The 13858-nt window shown below is 33.8% G+C and overlaps 2 protein-coding genes and 1 long non-coding RNA gene across 6 annotated transcripts; all 3 read right to left on the bottom strand.

Annotated features, from left to right (window-relative positions):
* Positions 1-520: 520 nt before the first annotated feature.
* LOC108467188 (probable protein phosphatase 2C 4) lies at positions 521-3963 on the bottom strand. Of its 3 annotated transcripts, none has more exons than XM_053024786.1 (7): positions 3786-3963; positions 3326-3554; positions 3081-3169; positions 2518-2618; positions 1879-2422; positions 1700-1777; positions 521-1177 (listed from the first exon to the last, which is right to left on the bottom strand). In XM_053024786.1, the coding sequence occupies exons 5-6, from the start codon at positions 2359-2361 to the stop codon at positions 1718-1720; spliced, it is 543 nt and encodes a 180-aa protein (XP_052880746.1). In that variant the 5' UTR covers positions 2362-2422; positions 2518-2618; positions 3081-3169; positions 3326-3554; positions 3786-3963; the 3' UTR covers positions 521-1177; positions 1700-1717. The 3 variants fall into 3 exon arrangements, with proteins under 3 accessions (XP_052880746.1, XP_052880745.1, XP_017623239.1); XM_053024785.1 differs by having other exon boundaries at positions 3081-3148; positions 3786-3962; XM_017767750.2 differs by having other exon boundaries at positions 3149-3554.
* Positions 3964-4435: 472 nt separating this feature from the next.
* Positions 4436-9176, bottom strand: LOC108467342 (chlorophyll a-b binding protein 7, chloroplastic). 2 transcript variants are annotated; one of them, XM_017767974.2, is made up of 6 exons: positions 8899-9176; positions 8635-8801; positions 6829-6975; positions 5980-6112; positions 5448-5540; positions 4436-4865 (listed from the first exon to the last, which is right to left on the bottom strand). In XM_017767974.2, the coding sequence occupies exons 1-6, from the start codon at positions 9067-9069 to the stop codon at positions 4554-4556; spliced, it is 1023 nt and encodes a 340-aa protein (XP_017623463.1). In that variant the 5' UTR covers positions 9070-9176; the 3' UTR covers positions 4436-4553. The 2 variants fall into 2 exon arrangements, with proteins under 2 accessions (XP_017623463.1, XP_017623466.1); XM_017767977.2 differs by lacking the exon at positions 5448-5540.
* Positions 9177-10064: 888 nt separating this feature from the next.
* LOC128287049 (uncharacterized) lies at positions 10065-11435 on the bottom strand. The gene is made up of 3 exons (XR_008277754.1): positions 10863-11435; positions 10690-10758; positions 10065-10430 (listed from the first exon to the last, which is right to left on the bottom strand). It is a non-coding gene; the product is annotated as an uncharacterized LOC128287049 (long non-coding RNA).
* Positions 11436-13858: the final 2423 nt, after the last annotated feature.

The raw sequence follows: 13858 nt of genomic DNA, 5'->3' as shown, positions 1-13858 counted from the left end.
AGAAGAAGAAGCGATGAGGATGACGATGATTTTAAAATAATTTTAAAAATAATTTTAAAATTATTCTTTAATATGGCATATAAGACAAAATAGCGCCATATTAGCATTTAAATACATTTGAACAGACATGTCAATAATTTATGTTGCTCGTTAGCCAACTAACAGCCACGTCAACATGTCTTTTAAAAACAAATCAATTTGACAAAAAAACGCTAAGATTCCGTTTGTTTGCTAGTAAAATATTTTTTGAAAAATAATTTCTAGAAAATAATTTACTTTTCTGAAAATAATTTGCTTTACTGATGTTTGGATGAATCTGTGTAAAATATATTCTGTTAGCAAATTTCCTGAAAATATTTTATTATTTTTGTTGAGAAACAATCCCAATTTTCTAATATTGAATTGTTTACTAAAAGAACAAAACAAAAAGGAACAGATGCTCCAGTAGTGTTTGCCAACACCACAGCCACAGGGTTTGTTTAAATAAAGTTATAGTAGGCGATAATGGCGAACAAGACCATTTTTCCAAAAGAATAATTGGCATTTACTAGTAGCAAAATTGCAACTTCTATGACAATTTTTTCTAATAATCATGTACCAGCTTTTACACCTTTACGCTTCCCTCACCACCCACTACATCTTCATAACTACGTTCCTCAAACCTCTGAGGAGCTTCATTGCTATGTTACACAGGTGATCAGGAAAAAATGGAAAAAACAATATGCCAAAGTTCTTTTTTTTTTTTTTGGTGGGGGGGAGGGGCATATTTCTTATGTCTTCTGTCTGTGGTTTTCTCTATGACTTATACACAATATCTCCATATTCTCCCCTCTAAAGAAATAACTATGACGGAAACATCTTCATGGTACCGCCTTTTATCCCCTTGGGGTATTTCGAGTAAATCTTGAAGTCCATGCTTGCTTTCTTTGCAGCACGGAACAGCACTTCTTCAATGAGATGATGCGCAGGGTCTCCTTCGGGTTACAATGTGATGAAAAGTTCAACCTCAGATACAGCCTCCTCATTTGTTAAGTATTGAGAGAGCCCATCGGATGATAATACGAAGAATCTGTGGGCCTAATCTCTGGTGGTGGAGAGATGGTACACAAGTGATATATGGAGAATTTCCTTTGTAATCTATTTTGAACATCTCTAGAAGTGCATTGTTCCATTTAGGCTGCACAAATTCAAAGAGACATAAGGGTCAAATACAGAAATTTATAATGCAAACAAATTCCTAAAGCCAATGTAAATACACACCAAAAATTACTCTACATTTAAACCAACTATAAGATCTCTCTTTATCAAGCAAATGATCATGACCCTCAGTCAAACTTGCACTGAAAAGGAAGACAAGATCTATTTCTGTGTATACTAATCATCTCGTTGCAGAATGTCATTTGGCTCTTCTCTTCTGAAAAGCCACATTCTTCGGACAGACACCTTTAACTATGACTATAACTACTATTTCATGTGATCGTAGTTCTATGGTTCTCAGAATGATACTCCAAGAATCAACTATAACTTCCGCAAATTATGGACAACATTCATTTTAAAGAGGCGAACTCTTTATGTTGTCAAAACAATTGATAGTGTTTTTCCTAAAATTTCATGTCTCAAACACCAACTAGAATAAGCATATTCATCTATAAAGTAGTTTAAGAAGTTAGAGAAAACCAGCCCCAAAAGCTAGACTAACCTTCAAAGAACCTTTAACTCAGTCGTTCATCACAGCGCAAGGATCATCTGGATGTTCGTTTTTTATTCTTTGAACTTCCTGAAATGAAACAAGACATCAATCTCAATCCATCAATGATCAAAAGAGGGTATAGATATCATTTCATTTTGTAATAAAAGATTCGTGTATGGGATTTTTACCTCTTTTTCATTGGTGCTATGATCCACACTAAGCTGAAAAGCAGTTAAATCAGGAATTGAACTAAATTTATCTACATCAAAACCTTCAAGATCATGCAGTGTTTCCTCATTAATCCTCTCCAAATCCTGTTTAACCTTCCCCAACCAGTAATCGGGCTCCGCCTTTTGCGCCAAACCTGCCCTACTATCACCAACATTCATCACATACACATCCTCACCTTTCATCAACATGACAAGCACACAAGAACCCATCAAAGCCAACTCTGGGTTCTCCATTAACATCTTATCAGCAATATCCAAATACTCTGTTTTATTCAAAGCCCGAGACAGAGCTTTCAAAACATCACCGTGATTTATCATCGAACTCGATTTATCAAACTTGTTTCTATTCAACTGTTCCTTCAATTTCCTATCAAGTTCTAATCTTTCCCTATCCCATCCACACTTCCACCTCCTTTGATTCTCTTCCCTCTTATTTGCCATGTCCTTATACCTCACCTTCGACCCCTCTCTTCTCTGAAAACGCTCAATCACTGAACCGTGTCTGCTAAATAATGCCAGAATTTACTTTTCCATGAGCAAAATTCCAAAATAAAAGACCTTTAGTCATACCAGAAAAAGAAAAAAAAGGGAACTTACACGAGCCAGCCAGTGTTGCTAAAAGTATGGAAAATGAAGCACCTTTCGCGACCATCTTCCTCTGATGATGGACGGAAAATGGGGAGTGTTGAAGGAAGCAGCTTTCATGGCAGAAACTTCGAGATGAGGATTTAAAATAGGGAAAGGGGAAACGGGAGAAGAAGCTGTGTTTTTCCGGAAAATGTCTTACCAAATTCAAAAGGGTAAGACATTTTCCTAAAAAAAGACCCCATTCTCCCAACTTATGTAAAATATTTTACCGTAGGAAATTATTTTCACCCAACCAAACACCAGAAAAACCTGAAAAGCTTTTACGGAAAAGCTTTTACAAATTACCAAACGGAGCCTAAGTGTTAAAAATGCTCCAAAAAAAATAAAAGGCCAAAGTGACCAAACAGCCAAACATTAGGGGCTATTTTTGGCATTACGTCAATGTAATTTATCGTTCCTTGCAAAACAAGGTTGGAGGTTAGTTACGTTTCCAAATTCTTTACTTGCTTGTACGTTAAAACCTAAATACCATCCAACGACGTACTTCTTAAAAGCAAGGTTGAGGAATCTACCTTCTTTTACTTGGAAGAGTATATGGGCGACAAAAGGATTTCTCTAAGGATTTTTTGAGTTGGATTACCTGGTTGTTTGAAAATAATTCCTTGAATCAGTGTCGTATTTTTGTTTGCGGATTGTGGGCGATATGACCAACAAGAAACAGATGGGTGCATAAGAGAAAAAAAAATAACGGCATTAGAAACAGCAGATTTTGTAAGAAACTATTTGAGTGAATTGGACGGGCTGAAGATATACTTACTTGTCAAACCGAGGGAGGTAGAGAGGTGGAAACCACCAGAGATTCCCTTTGTGAAAATCAACTTTGATATCGCAACAATAAGGAGGAACATAGGTCTTGCTTTGGGATCGTTGTACGGGATTCAAAGGGGTCTAGGGTTATTAAAATGTGGGTGCTCCTTCGATTTTTGCTCCAGAGGCTATTGCATGTGTTCAAAGGCTTCAAATGGGGATGGATTTGGGGGTTATGGCTATAGAGGTAAAGGGGGATGCTCTATCAGTAATAAAAAAAAAAAAAAAACTACAAATGAAAGAGGAAGATAAATTGGAGATCGGTGCTATCATTAAAGACTGTTTACAGTTAAGTCAGGATTTCTAGATATGCAAGTTTCTATATGGCAAAGAAATGAAAAATGAAGTGGCAAATCTGTTGGCAAAAGGTTTAAGAAATGGAGAACGTAGTAACGAAAATGGAAGAGTACCTGATTACGCAGTGGAGATGGTGGAAAGAGACCATCCAAGGAGTGGGCTATCTTGTAATGGGAGTCGTTCTAGTTCTGTTTTTGCTGAAGTTGTAGGTTTTCGGGAAAATGAAGAGGAAAGGGGATTTCGGGAAAATGAAGAGTTTGTAGGTTAATGGGATTTAACTTATGTTGCCTCAGGTAATGATTTTACTGGGTCTGGGTCGAATCTTTCGGCCTTTCTATGTATTTTGGATTATTTTGTTTTGGGCTTTGTTTTCCAATAAATCCAACTATATTCATTCCAACTATATTCATTCAAAAATAAACTTAAAAGTTAGGTGAAATTAAAATTTAATTTTAATTATTCGAATAATAATTTTAAATTAATTCAAATGCTTGTGATTAAAAATCATTGACATTGCCAATAATACCTTAGTTTAATAGGAAAAATACACAAAAACTTTAAAATTTTGAAATTCAAATCTTATCATGTAATAAATTCTTTTCAATTTTTTTATTTGTTAATTTTATTTTCAAATATATTTTGATTATTAATCAGTTAGTTCATTTTAATAATTGATTATAACTGTCCACGTTTGGATAGACTATTATAATTGCATTTGTAACTTATTAAAACAATAAATAAAAAATCCCATCTCTACCATCCCTAGATACAAACCATGTCAAATTTAGAAAGAAAGTAATAGTCATTTACATACATATATAGTAAGATAAAACTAAAAAGTGGTTTACAAAGTATTTATATCTATCATTCTGTATTGAGAATTATGTATTTGACATGGAATTAAGAAGGGAAAATAGGTTATTATGAAATGGATCAGAGAGGTGCTCAACTAGGTTCTGAACTGGACCTTTACCTGTCAAAGCTGCTTGGAAATAAAAGCCTAACCAAGCAACCATGGCTAGCCTCCCATTTTTAATCTCCTTCACCTTCAGCTCCTCAAAAGCTACTGGGTCTTTTGACAGCTTCAATGGGTCAAATAAAACTCCTCCCGGGTAATTAATATCGCCTGGCAAGTAAATCCCCAGAGGCTCCAATGCCTCTATCCCGCAATATCTTGCATACTCTGGTCCAACCTATATTGCAATCAAATAGTAACCAACAAAACCTCCAATTATTGAAACATTAAATCTTTGCTTGGTAGAGCGGAAAAAAAATTAGAAAGATAAAAAATTGAAGGGTAGGAAAATAAAAAGATCAAAAATATAATTTTTCTTTCCATAGATGTACTTGGTAGGAAAGATGAAAAAATAGAATGAACAAAGTAATTTTCCTTCCGTCATTTGCTTAGTAGACTTGAAAAATGAAATGAAAAAAAATAAAACATTTAAAAAATGCATAAGTTTAAACTAACATTCACATCTCTCTCTTATTTTCTCTCCTCTCATCATTCCAATATGAAAGAATTGGTTTTTATACATTAGAATGAAAAATAATCATCTCTCCTATTTCCTTTTTCTCACCTTTCTTTCCAACTAAACACACTCAAAATTTGTTTTTCTTTCGACATTTCCACCCAACCAAGCACACCTTAAGTGTAAATGAAAATAAAAATAAAATTGCACAATCCTTAACAGTCTCTCTTTTCCCAACTATTGCATAAATGATATTTATGAAGGAAAGGGATCAGAACAATGAGATTGCTAAAAAGATACTACCATCAAGAGGGCCTGGCAGATAGCAATGATAATCACTCCTTGCCCTCCAGCTAAGTGTAGACCCGGGATGCCAAGGTAGTCCAGTGTTTCTCCCTCACAAAAATCAACAAGCACATTTAACGGATATGTTGATATGTTGTTTTTTTCTAAGTAACCAAATTTGAAACTTCAACTTAGATTTCTCAAGTTTGGATTCTAGGATAGGTTGAAGTGATCTTTTTGAGAAGAAAAATGACTATTTCCTACAGTCTAAGTTGCAGTGAATCTCTACACATACCAAAAAAAATGTAGCAATGAAAATTTCATATATTTTAAAACGGTAATCGGTATATGAAACATATTAGAATATAGGAAAAGCCTTGCAACATATATCTTCTTAAAGTAGCAGATTATGCATTAACTAGAAACCTCCTTTAGCACTAAAAATTTGACAATAAAGTCGCAACCAAGGGAACTACCTAAGATTAAATAAGATTTAGACATTCCAGATTATCTGTGAAAGATAGTTAATGAACCGGTACAGATTAACAACCTGAAGTTTCGAATAGCCCACCCGCCACCAAACAGGCTCAGCAAAGTGAGAGATTCCAAGCAGATCTAATATTTCAGGAACCACAACACCAAGGGCAGCAAGCATAGCCCAACGAGCATGAAGAATTTCGAAACTGCATAATAGAGATTGCATTTGATCATTTAATAATTAAAACTATCTACTTCAATTCAAAACATCATCGTATACTAAATTTCATGATAATTTAACTGAGGAATCCTATCACCATGGAACTGGTGTTTAACATTGTGAACTATTTTGACCTCCTTTACCCCCTCCCCAAAAAAAAATAATAGTAATCATAACAACAATAATACAAGCATCTGAATGAAGTTTGGAAGAGGTACCCTATATTCGGTTAAAATATACCCCAAATCCCTATAATCTTCATACATTTGGAATTTACCCCCTCTACTTTTATTTCAAAGAATTTAGTCTCTCTACTTTTTAGATTTCAAAATTCAAGTCCAATTGTTAACACTATTGCAATTCTTCTGTTACATTCACTAGTTTGACACTTTGAAATAAAAAAAATACTCACTTGGTAGCCATGTAACAAAAATAAACATTGTAATGACATGAGTGTAACAAAAGAATTTTAATAATGTTAACAATCAAATTCCTTGAAATAAAAATAGAGGGGCTAAATTTCAAACTTATAATGACTACAAGGACTTGAAGCATATTTTAACCCCTATAATCCTATTAGGAATTAAAGTCATAACTCGTGTTTTCTCATTTACATCATACTGAACACAATCATTTTCACTGTAAACATCTTAAAAAGCCATGACTTCAGAGGAAATTGAATTGAAAGAAATGTTGACGTACTTAAAGTACTTCTGGAAATCCACAGGATCCTTGCCCAGACCTGCAATATCAAAACCATAATCCCCAGGCAGTTCTCCAGTTAGATATTCAGGATAGTCATATGGGATGGGACCAAGCCAGCGAGGGCGGTCTTCTCCATACCAGAAGCTGAAAAAGTCAGAGGTACATGCTATAAGAAACATATTTACTTAATATGAATACAATTTTAATTTATAAATGTAACTAAGGAGATTAAATCTGAGCCGGCTTCTAAATGAATAATGAAGCAAACAAAGCACACTAATTAATATCATTAAAGACACAAAAGCATTCCACCAAAGATTATCATTGGCATTCAACTAGACCAAAAAAAAAACACAAATAGTGTTATGATTCTAATTAAATAATAAACCTAATTAATATGATTAAACATTATCAAGATAGTAGAGATTAGAGAACTTTAAAAGCTTAACCCTAGTAAGACTATCATTCTTAAAACCAATTTTTGCCGTCTTTGAATTATGCAAGCAACACTATAATAATATCAAGTTTCCAAGATTCAACCATCAATAATCTCCATAACCTTGCACAAGAACTACAAAGATCAAAAGAACTATGGTAAATCTCCAACTTTACAAGATGCGGCATATACTACTATATAAATTTTGAATGCCTGGAAATGATGAGAGAAAGAGAAAGAATGCTAAAGTTATTGAACTAAGAAAAGTAAAATGCTTGTATCATTTAGCTGAATTAACAGAACCCATTTACAGGGAATGGTTTCAAGCATTCTACACAATAATATGACTGTGGTGATTGATTTGCATGCCACCACTTGACATTTATTCGCTTATGTGTTGGAGAATGCCACAGTTTGAAATGAATAACCTATGTATTTGTGCATGGTTCATTTGAATTATTTACAACAATCCCCACATTCAAATTAATGAACTAGTGAACAAAAGTGACATGCATAATGGTATGCATCTTGTGTACTTGATCTTGAACTTGAACTATCACCTAGTGATAGTGTTTACAAGAACCTTATGAAATAAATCTTTAGAACCCTTCTTTTGTTAGAGAAAATAAGATAAAGATTGCATGCATATCATTCCATAATATGGACGTACTCTACCTACATGGCACATTTAGGCCTCTCATCGATTTTGTAATTGAAGAATGCTCCAGAGAATGTGCCACACATCTACACTCATATAAGTGCTTTCTAATATTGATGTTTTTAAATTCAAAAATAATTTTGAAAAGTATCAATTTCATATTTATTTTTTTTACAAAAGATTATTTTTATTATTGTGTTCTGTCATACCATTTAATTATCCTTTTAGAAATTCAAATTTCATAGTTGTTGTACCCCTATTGCAAGTCCTTGCTTGTTTGGCGTCAAGTGGTTGCATGCATAGCAACCAGCATAAGACACTCGATAGATAGGTGTCATACGGGTTGCTTAGTAAGCTTTGAGACCATTCCCTATAAATAGGCATTGCCAATCCGGCTAAACATATCCAAGCTATCTATATTTTCTAATTCAATTAGCTTTAATCTTTAAAACTCCGATATTCAAAATTAACAGATTTATATACCATATCAACTAAAATGAAGTGTTTAATATCCAGAAGGTTGCCTTTAATTTTAGATAAGCTTAGTGCAGTAGAAATTTTATAGTTTTGCCTAAAAAAACCATATATATATAATATTTAATTATTATAGGCACCTTAACGATTCAATATATTTCTTATTTGGTTTCAAACTCGCAACGCAAGCTTATATAAGCGAAGGATTAGTTTTAAGCCAGAAGCAGAATATTACCTCTCATTTCTTGCCTTCTGAGCTAAAGCCTGGAACTTGGAAGAATTTGCAAGAGCTTCCTTCTTCCTCTTTAACAATTGCCTCCGCAGGGCCTCGCCTAGAGGGCTATTAGCGATGGCTTTGACCGCCGTGAAAGGAACTGCTGAAAACACCAGCACTCCCACCAGCTGAAAACAAACATAATACAATGTTATTTGTTTCAATAAAATTAAAAGTCGAAACAGATAGAATTTGCACCCTAATGAAGAAAGAACAGCAAGAGACCTCTTGCCATGAAGCTCTGCAACTAGTAAAAGAAGAAGACTTTGCGGTCGTGAGTTTAGTAAGGGGTCTGAAAGAGAAAATGTATGAGAGGGAGCGTGGGTCTCCAGCTCCGCCATTGATGAAAGACGAAGATGTGGAAGAGAGCCCAAGCGTTGTTCCAATTTGAGCCATTCAGATTTTAAGGCCTTTTTGCTTCCCTCTAAACTGATAAAATCTATACCTGTTTATCGATGGGTGACCCGTAGGCCTAACCCGGTCCAATACGGGTCCAATACTGGTTTGTCTGAGGTGTTGGAATTAGGCCCAGCCGGACCACCGGTTTATGAGAATATTTCATTAATAAATAGTTAGGGATAAATATCAAAATCATACTTCAAATTTAATCTAATTATTAATGTCATATATGAATTTTGATTTTGTATGGTTTTACATATTAAATTCTAATTTGATTCAATTTTCACAAATCACCAATAACATTATAAAATTAACATGATTTACAACATCTCTCAGAAGGTGGAAAAAAGGTATTCATCAAAGCTATTTTGCAAGCAATTCTAACATACGCAATGTTTTGCTTTCTATTGCCAAAGTCCTTTTATATGGAAATGGAGAATATAATAGACTTTCTGATGGAAAAATAATCATGGGAAAAAAGGCATACATTGGTGTTATTGGAGGTCTTTGTGTGCACTTAAAGAAGGAGGTATGTGTTTTCGAAATTTGTCACATTTTAATGTTGCATTATTGACCAAACAGGGTTGCATTTGTTACATAATCCTAATTCGTTACTAGTGTGAACTTTGAAAGGCAAATATTTTAAAGAAACAAATTTCTTAAAGCATTTGTTACGTAATCCTAATTCGTTACTAGTGTGAACTTTGAAAGCCAAATATTTTAGAGAAACAGATTTCTTAAATTACAAGTTAGGAAATCTACCTTCTTTTACCTAGCAGAGCTTATAGGCTACAAAAGGGCAGAGCTTATAGGCTACAAAAGGGCTTCTTAAGGGTTTGGGTTGGAGGATAGGGGATGGCAAGCGACTACATAGGGTGATGCTTGGGTCCCTGGCAATGAAAATTTCAAATTTCAGAACATGGTTTCTATTTTGAGCCTAAATAAAGTTGCAGACTTGATTGATGTCAACACAAGAAAATGGAAAGTTGAGATGATTCGAAATACCCTTCCAGAGGAGGAAGCTGCGAGAATTTTATGCATTCCTTTGTCTATGAATCCGCATGAAGACCATATCATCTGGCGTGGTGAGCCAATAGGGGAGTATTCTGTACGTAGTGGGCATAAATTTCTCTTACAAGATGAATAAACCCAAAGATAACAAAGCTATAGAATATTTTACCAAAAAAATTTGTGGAACCTAGATCTACCTCTTAAGATTAAAATTACAAACCGGACAATCTTCTGTAACTATCTGCCTATTTTTAGCAACCTACACTATAGACGAATGCTAGGATCCGCTACTTGCCGAAGATGCCAAAATGGAGTAGAGAATAGGAAGCATTTGTTTGGGGAATTCCCTACACCAAAGGAGACATGGGAGAAACTAAATGTTACTTGGCCTATAACAGATGCTAATATTGAGTACAAAGATTGGATTAAAAACATATTTGATTCAAATTTCTTGTTTAAGTGGCAGATTGATAGCATGTGCAATGTGGGCGATATGGACGACGAGAAACAAGTTTACTCACGAGGGTGAGCAAAAAACAGGTTCTCAATTAGTGGATTTCGTGTTCAGTTACCTTAAGGAAATTGATGGGTTGAATAATCACTTACCAGGGAGTGGGCTCATCATGGGCAGATAGACAACTCCGACTGGTTCAACGGTTAAAATCAATTTCGACACTGCATTTAATAGGCAAAGGAAAGAGTCTTGCTTTAGGTTAGTGGTTTGAAACGAAAAAAAAAAAAGGTTATTTGTTCAAGAACAGTCATGCATGAGAATATACCGTCTATTTTTGCGATAGAAGCGATGGCGTGTCTCCAGGCGATCCATCTAGGTTTAAATTTGGGACTGAGGGCGATTGAAATAGAAGGAGATGCACATACGATGATTTTGTAAACTGCAAGCTAAGGAAGTTTTTATCAACGATTCAAAGCAACTATGTTCAAGTTTCGGGTCTTATGTTTTTCGATTTACCTATAGAGAATCAAACAAGGTTGGTCATATTCTAGCTACAGAGGGACTGAAAAGGAGAGAAACAACTTATCTGATGAATGAAGTTCCTTATTTCACGGCGAAAGAGGTGGATGCAGATAGGCGATGGACAGAAGCCATGAATGCTTAAAGGTGCTGAAGAGCTAAAGAGAAACTGAATCGGGAATAAAAGGAAAGATGGGGAGATGGCAAACCGATGCATAATGAAGACATTTTTTGTTTTCTGATGAAGGAAATAATGGCAAGTAATTATGATGAAGACTGTCCTTACAATTTCCCTATGACTTTTTGTTGCTTTTCAGGAGCGGGGGAATTATTTGATAACAGCTAGGTTAGAGGAAGGTTCTAAAGCAACCCTTTGGATCCAGTTTTTTCTTCTTTTACTTTTGGGTCATTTTACTTTTGTTTCAGATTTCCTTAAACTTTAAGTTTGTCTTTTAGGCCTATTTTTATTTTATCTAATAAAGGATCCATGTATTTGATCTCAAAAAAGAGTTAATATATTGTCTACAAAAATAATTATATCAATTCAATATGAAAGTTAATATATGTATCCATTTTTAAAAGTGTATATTGAATCGAAATCAAAGTTTCATGTATATATATATATATAGATCATAATTAAATTTTTATGAGTATGATCGCACCAAACCAAAATTCATTTATCAAATTACACATTACACCTAAGTTCATATATAAATTTGATATTTATCCCTAAATAATTGTTTATGTATCTTTTAATAAGAGAGAATAAAGCAAGATAGTTTCATTTCATGACAAGTATGATAAAAAATTTCAAATTATATTCACTTTTCATTATAAAAATTAAATTAAATTAAATAGATAACTTGAACTTTAAAATTATCACTCTAATTAATTATTTATCTATTTATTAAAATTTCTTTTATCTAATTAATATAAGATAAACTTTATATTTATTCATTTAAAATTAAAATTTTTCAAAACACACACAACATTTGCAAATTTTACATTTGAAAATATCTACTTACTAACCTTTAATTTATAGATGACAAATTTTGTAGATGTTTTAAGTAAAATCAAACAATATTTTAGAAGTTAGTTATTGCTTTTCTTTTAAAAAAAAAGAAAAAGAAAACGACAATATCATTGATTAAAGAAAGCATAACAGAACAAATCACTGAGTAAAGGACAGTAAACTAATCGAACCATCAGATCCTCCTCATGCACCCATCATAAGATCCTTTACTTGCTAGCATCGAATCATCAGGCAAAGTACGAGCTAAAAAAAAGGTGGGAATGAATCCCAAATATGGAGATGAGAATGAAATAAAACTATCACTAAGGGTGGGTTTGGATGGGCGGGTAGGATGTGGTGCGATGCGTTTAGCTTACTTTTTGTCTTACTCTACAGTATATAATTTCACTGCCACCGTTATTTCTACACTAACCGTAGGTAAACGCACTGCCCATCCAAACCCACCCTAAGCTGCCATAGGAGTACAACCAAAGGACATTTAAGTAACAAATGAATTAAACTTTCGACAAAGCAGCTTCTAATGCAAGAGAGATAAAAAGGCACCCTCTTACTTGATAGATTACTTTTACATGACACGTAATCCTTAAGGCACCTCCAAACAAAGTCTTTAATCTTTGGGGGAAGGGAACTATTCCAAATCTTCAACCAAGGTTTGGAATCAAACAAGAAGTCAAGTCTAGAAAACAACTTTGTTGCAAGCAAATAACTGAACTTCACAATGTAGTTACTATTGGATTAGATGCCCTAAGTGTAGTATATTCATTTGTATACTTATATTTTTTCGAACAAATTGATTTAATAAAATTATCCATGAATTCCATTAATACCCTTTGTATCTTTTCATAAATGAATTTTGCACACAAAAAAAAATGTAAGTAAATATTAGCTCACTAGTTATCTAATGTTTAAATAATACTAAGCTGTATTATGTAGTCAGATTCTAATATGGAAAGACAACTTTTATTAGTAGATGGACTTAAACATGTCTTTAGTCTAATTAGAAATGAGAAAAGTGATTAAAAGACTAATATGCTGTCTGTAATGTCCAATTAGGGAGACTAAAAGCATTAGAGCGATGACTCCCAGAAGATAGAGACATAAATGTGGCTAACTAGACTGGCAGCATATCAAATAGGACCCAAGTAAAATAGATCCTAAATCTGTTCATGAATTTATTCACCTGTGACATTCATAGTGTGGCATACCTTAATCCTGAGTGGATGGTGGACTGTGTATGCGTGACTTGTATACTTTGATGTAAGTAAAACCCTAAATTCAAATAGATAATGAACCAAAAGCTGGTGCATTGGGTATAGGACTTTTGTAATATGTACAACCATTCACAATAGTGGAATTCATAGCCCATGAAATGGGTAAATGATATACTATTATTGGCATTATGCGATAGATGAATAGTAAACGTGGCCACAGGTCATTTGTCTTTGTGCTGAATGACTTAATTACTGTTTCAATAGTAATTGACTTTTCATTAAGGAAGGTGAAAGAGTTACCATGAGATAAAATATGATAATATTTGTAGAATGAATTTATTCCAAATAGACTAAGGATGTCCTATGTGGGGAACATTTATGACAAGGTCATTGGATGAGCATTGATCAAATAGCTTTCATAGTGGTATGTAATTGGAGAGAGCTCAATCATGATACTATAATGGAATGACTTCGTGGCTAAATGATTTTATAATTAATAGTCGAAAAGATGGAACCTAATTGTAAATCATTTGAGCTGTAATTACATATGTCTAATCG

This window comes from Gossypium arboreum, chromosome 2 (genome assembly GCF_025698485.1).
Source record: "Gossypium arboreum isolate Shixiya-1 chromosome 2, ASM2569848v2, whole genome shotgun sequence".
Lineage (NCBI taxonomy): Eukaryota > Viridiplantae > Streptophyta > Magnoliopsida > Malvales > Malvaceae > Gossypium > Gossypium arboreum.
Note: the sequence above shows the minus strand (reverse complement) of the source record. Positions and strands in the feature narration are given on the sequence as shown.

Excerpts from the sequence above, each read along its gene's own strand:
- LOC108467342 (XM_017767974.2), bottom strand. The coding sequence starts at position 9,069 with ATGGCTCAAATTGGAACAACGCTTGGGCTCTCTTCCACATCTTCGTCT. Across the intron at positions 6,113-6,828 it reads GATTTCCAGAAGTACTTTAA|TTTCGAAATTCTTCATGCTC; the intron begins GTACGTCAACAT and ends TCTATTATGCAG. Across the intron at positions 4,866-5,447 it reads TCTGCCAGGCCCTCTTGATG|GTTGGACCAGAGTATGCAAG; the intron begins GTAGTATCTTTT and ends ATTGCAATATAG.
- LOC108467188 (XM_017767750.2), bottom strand. The coding sequence starts at position 2,361 with ATGGCAAATAAGAGGGAAGAGAATCAAAGGAGGTGGAAGTGTGGATGG. Across the intron at positions 1,778-1,878 it reads ATAGCACCAATGAAAAAGAG|GAAGTTCAAAGAATAAAAAA; the intron begins GTAAAAATCCCA and ends GTTTCATTTCAG.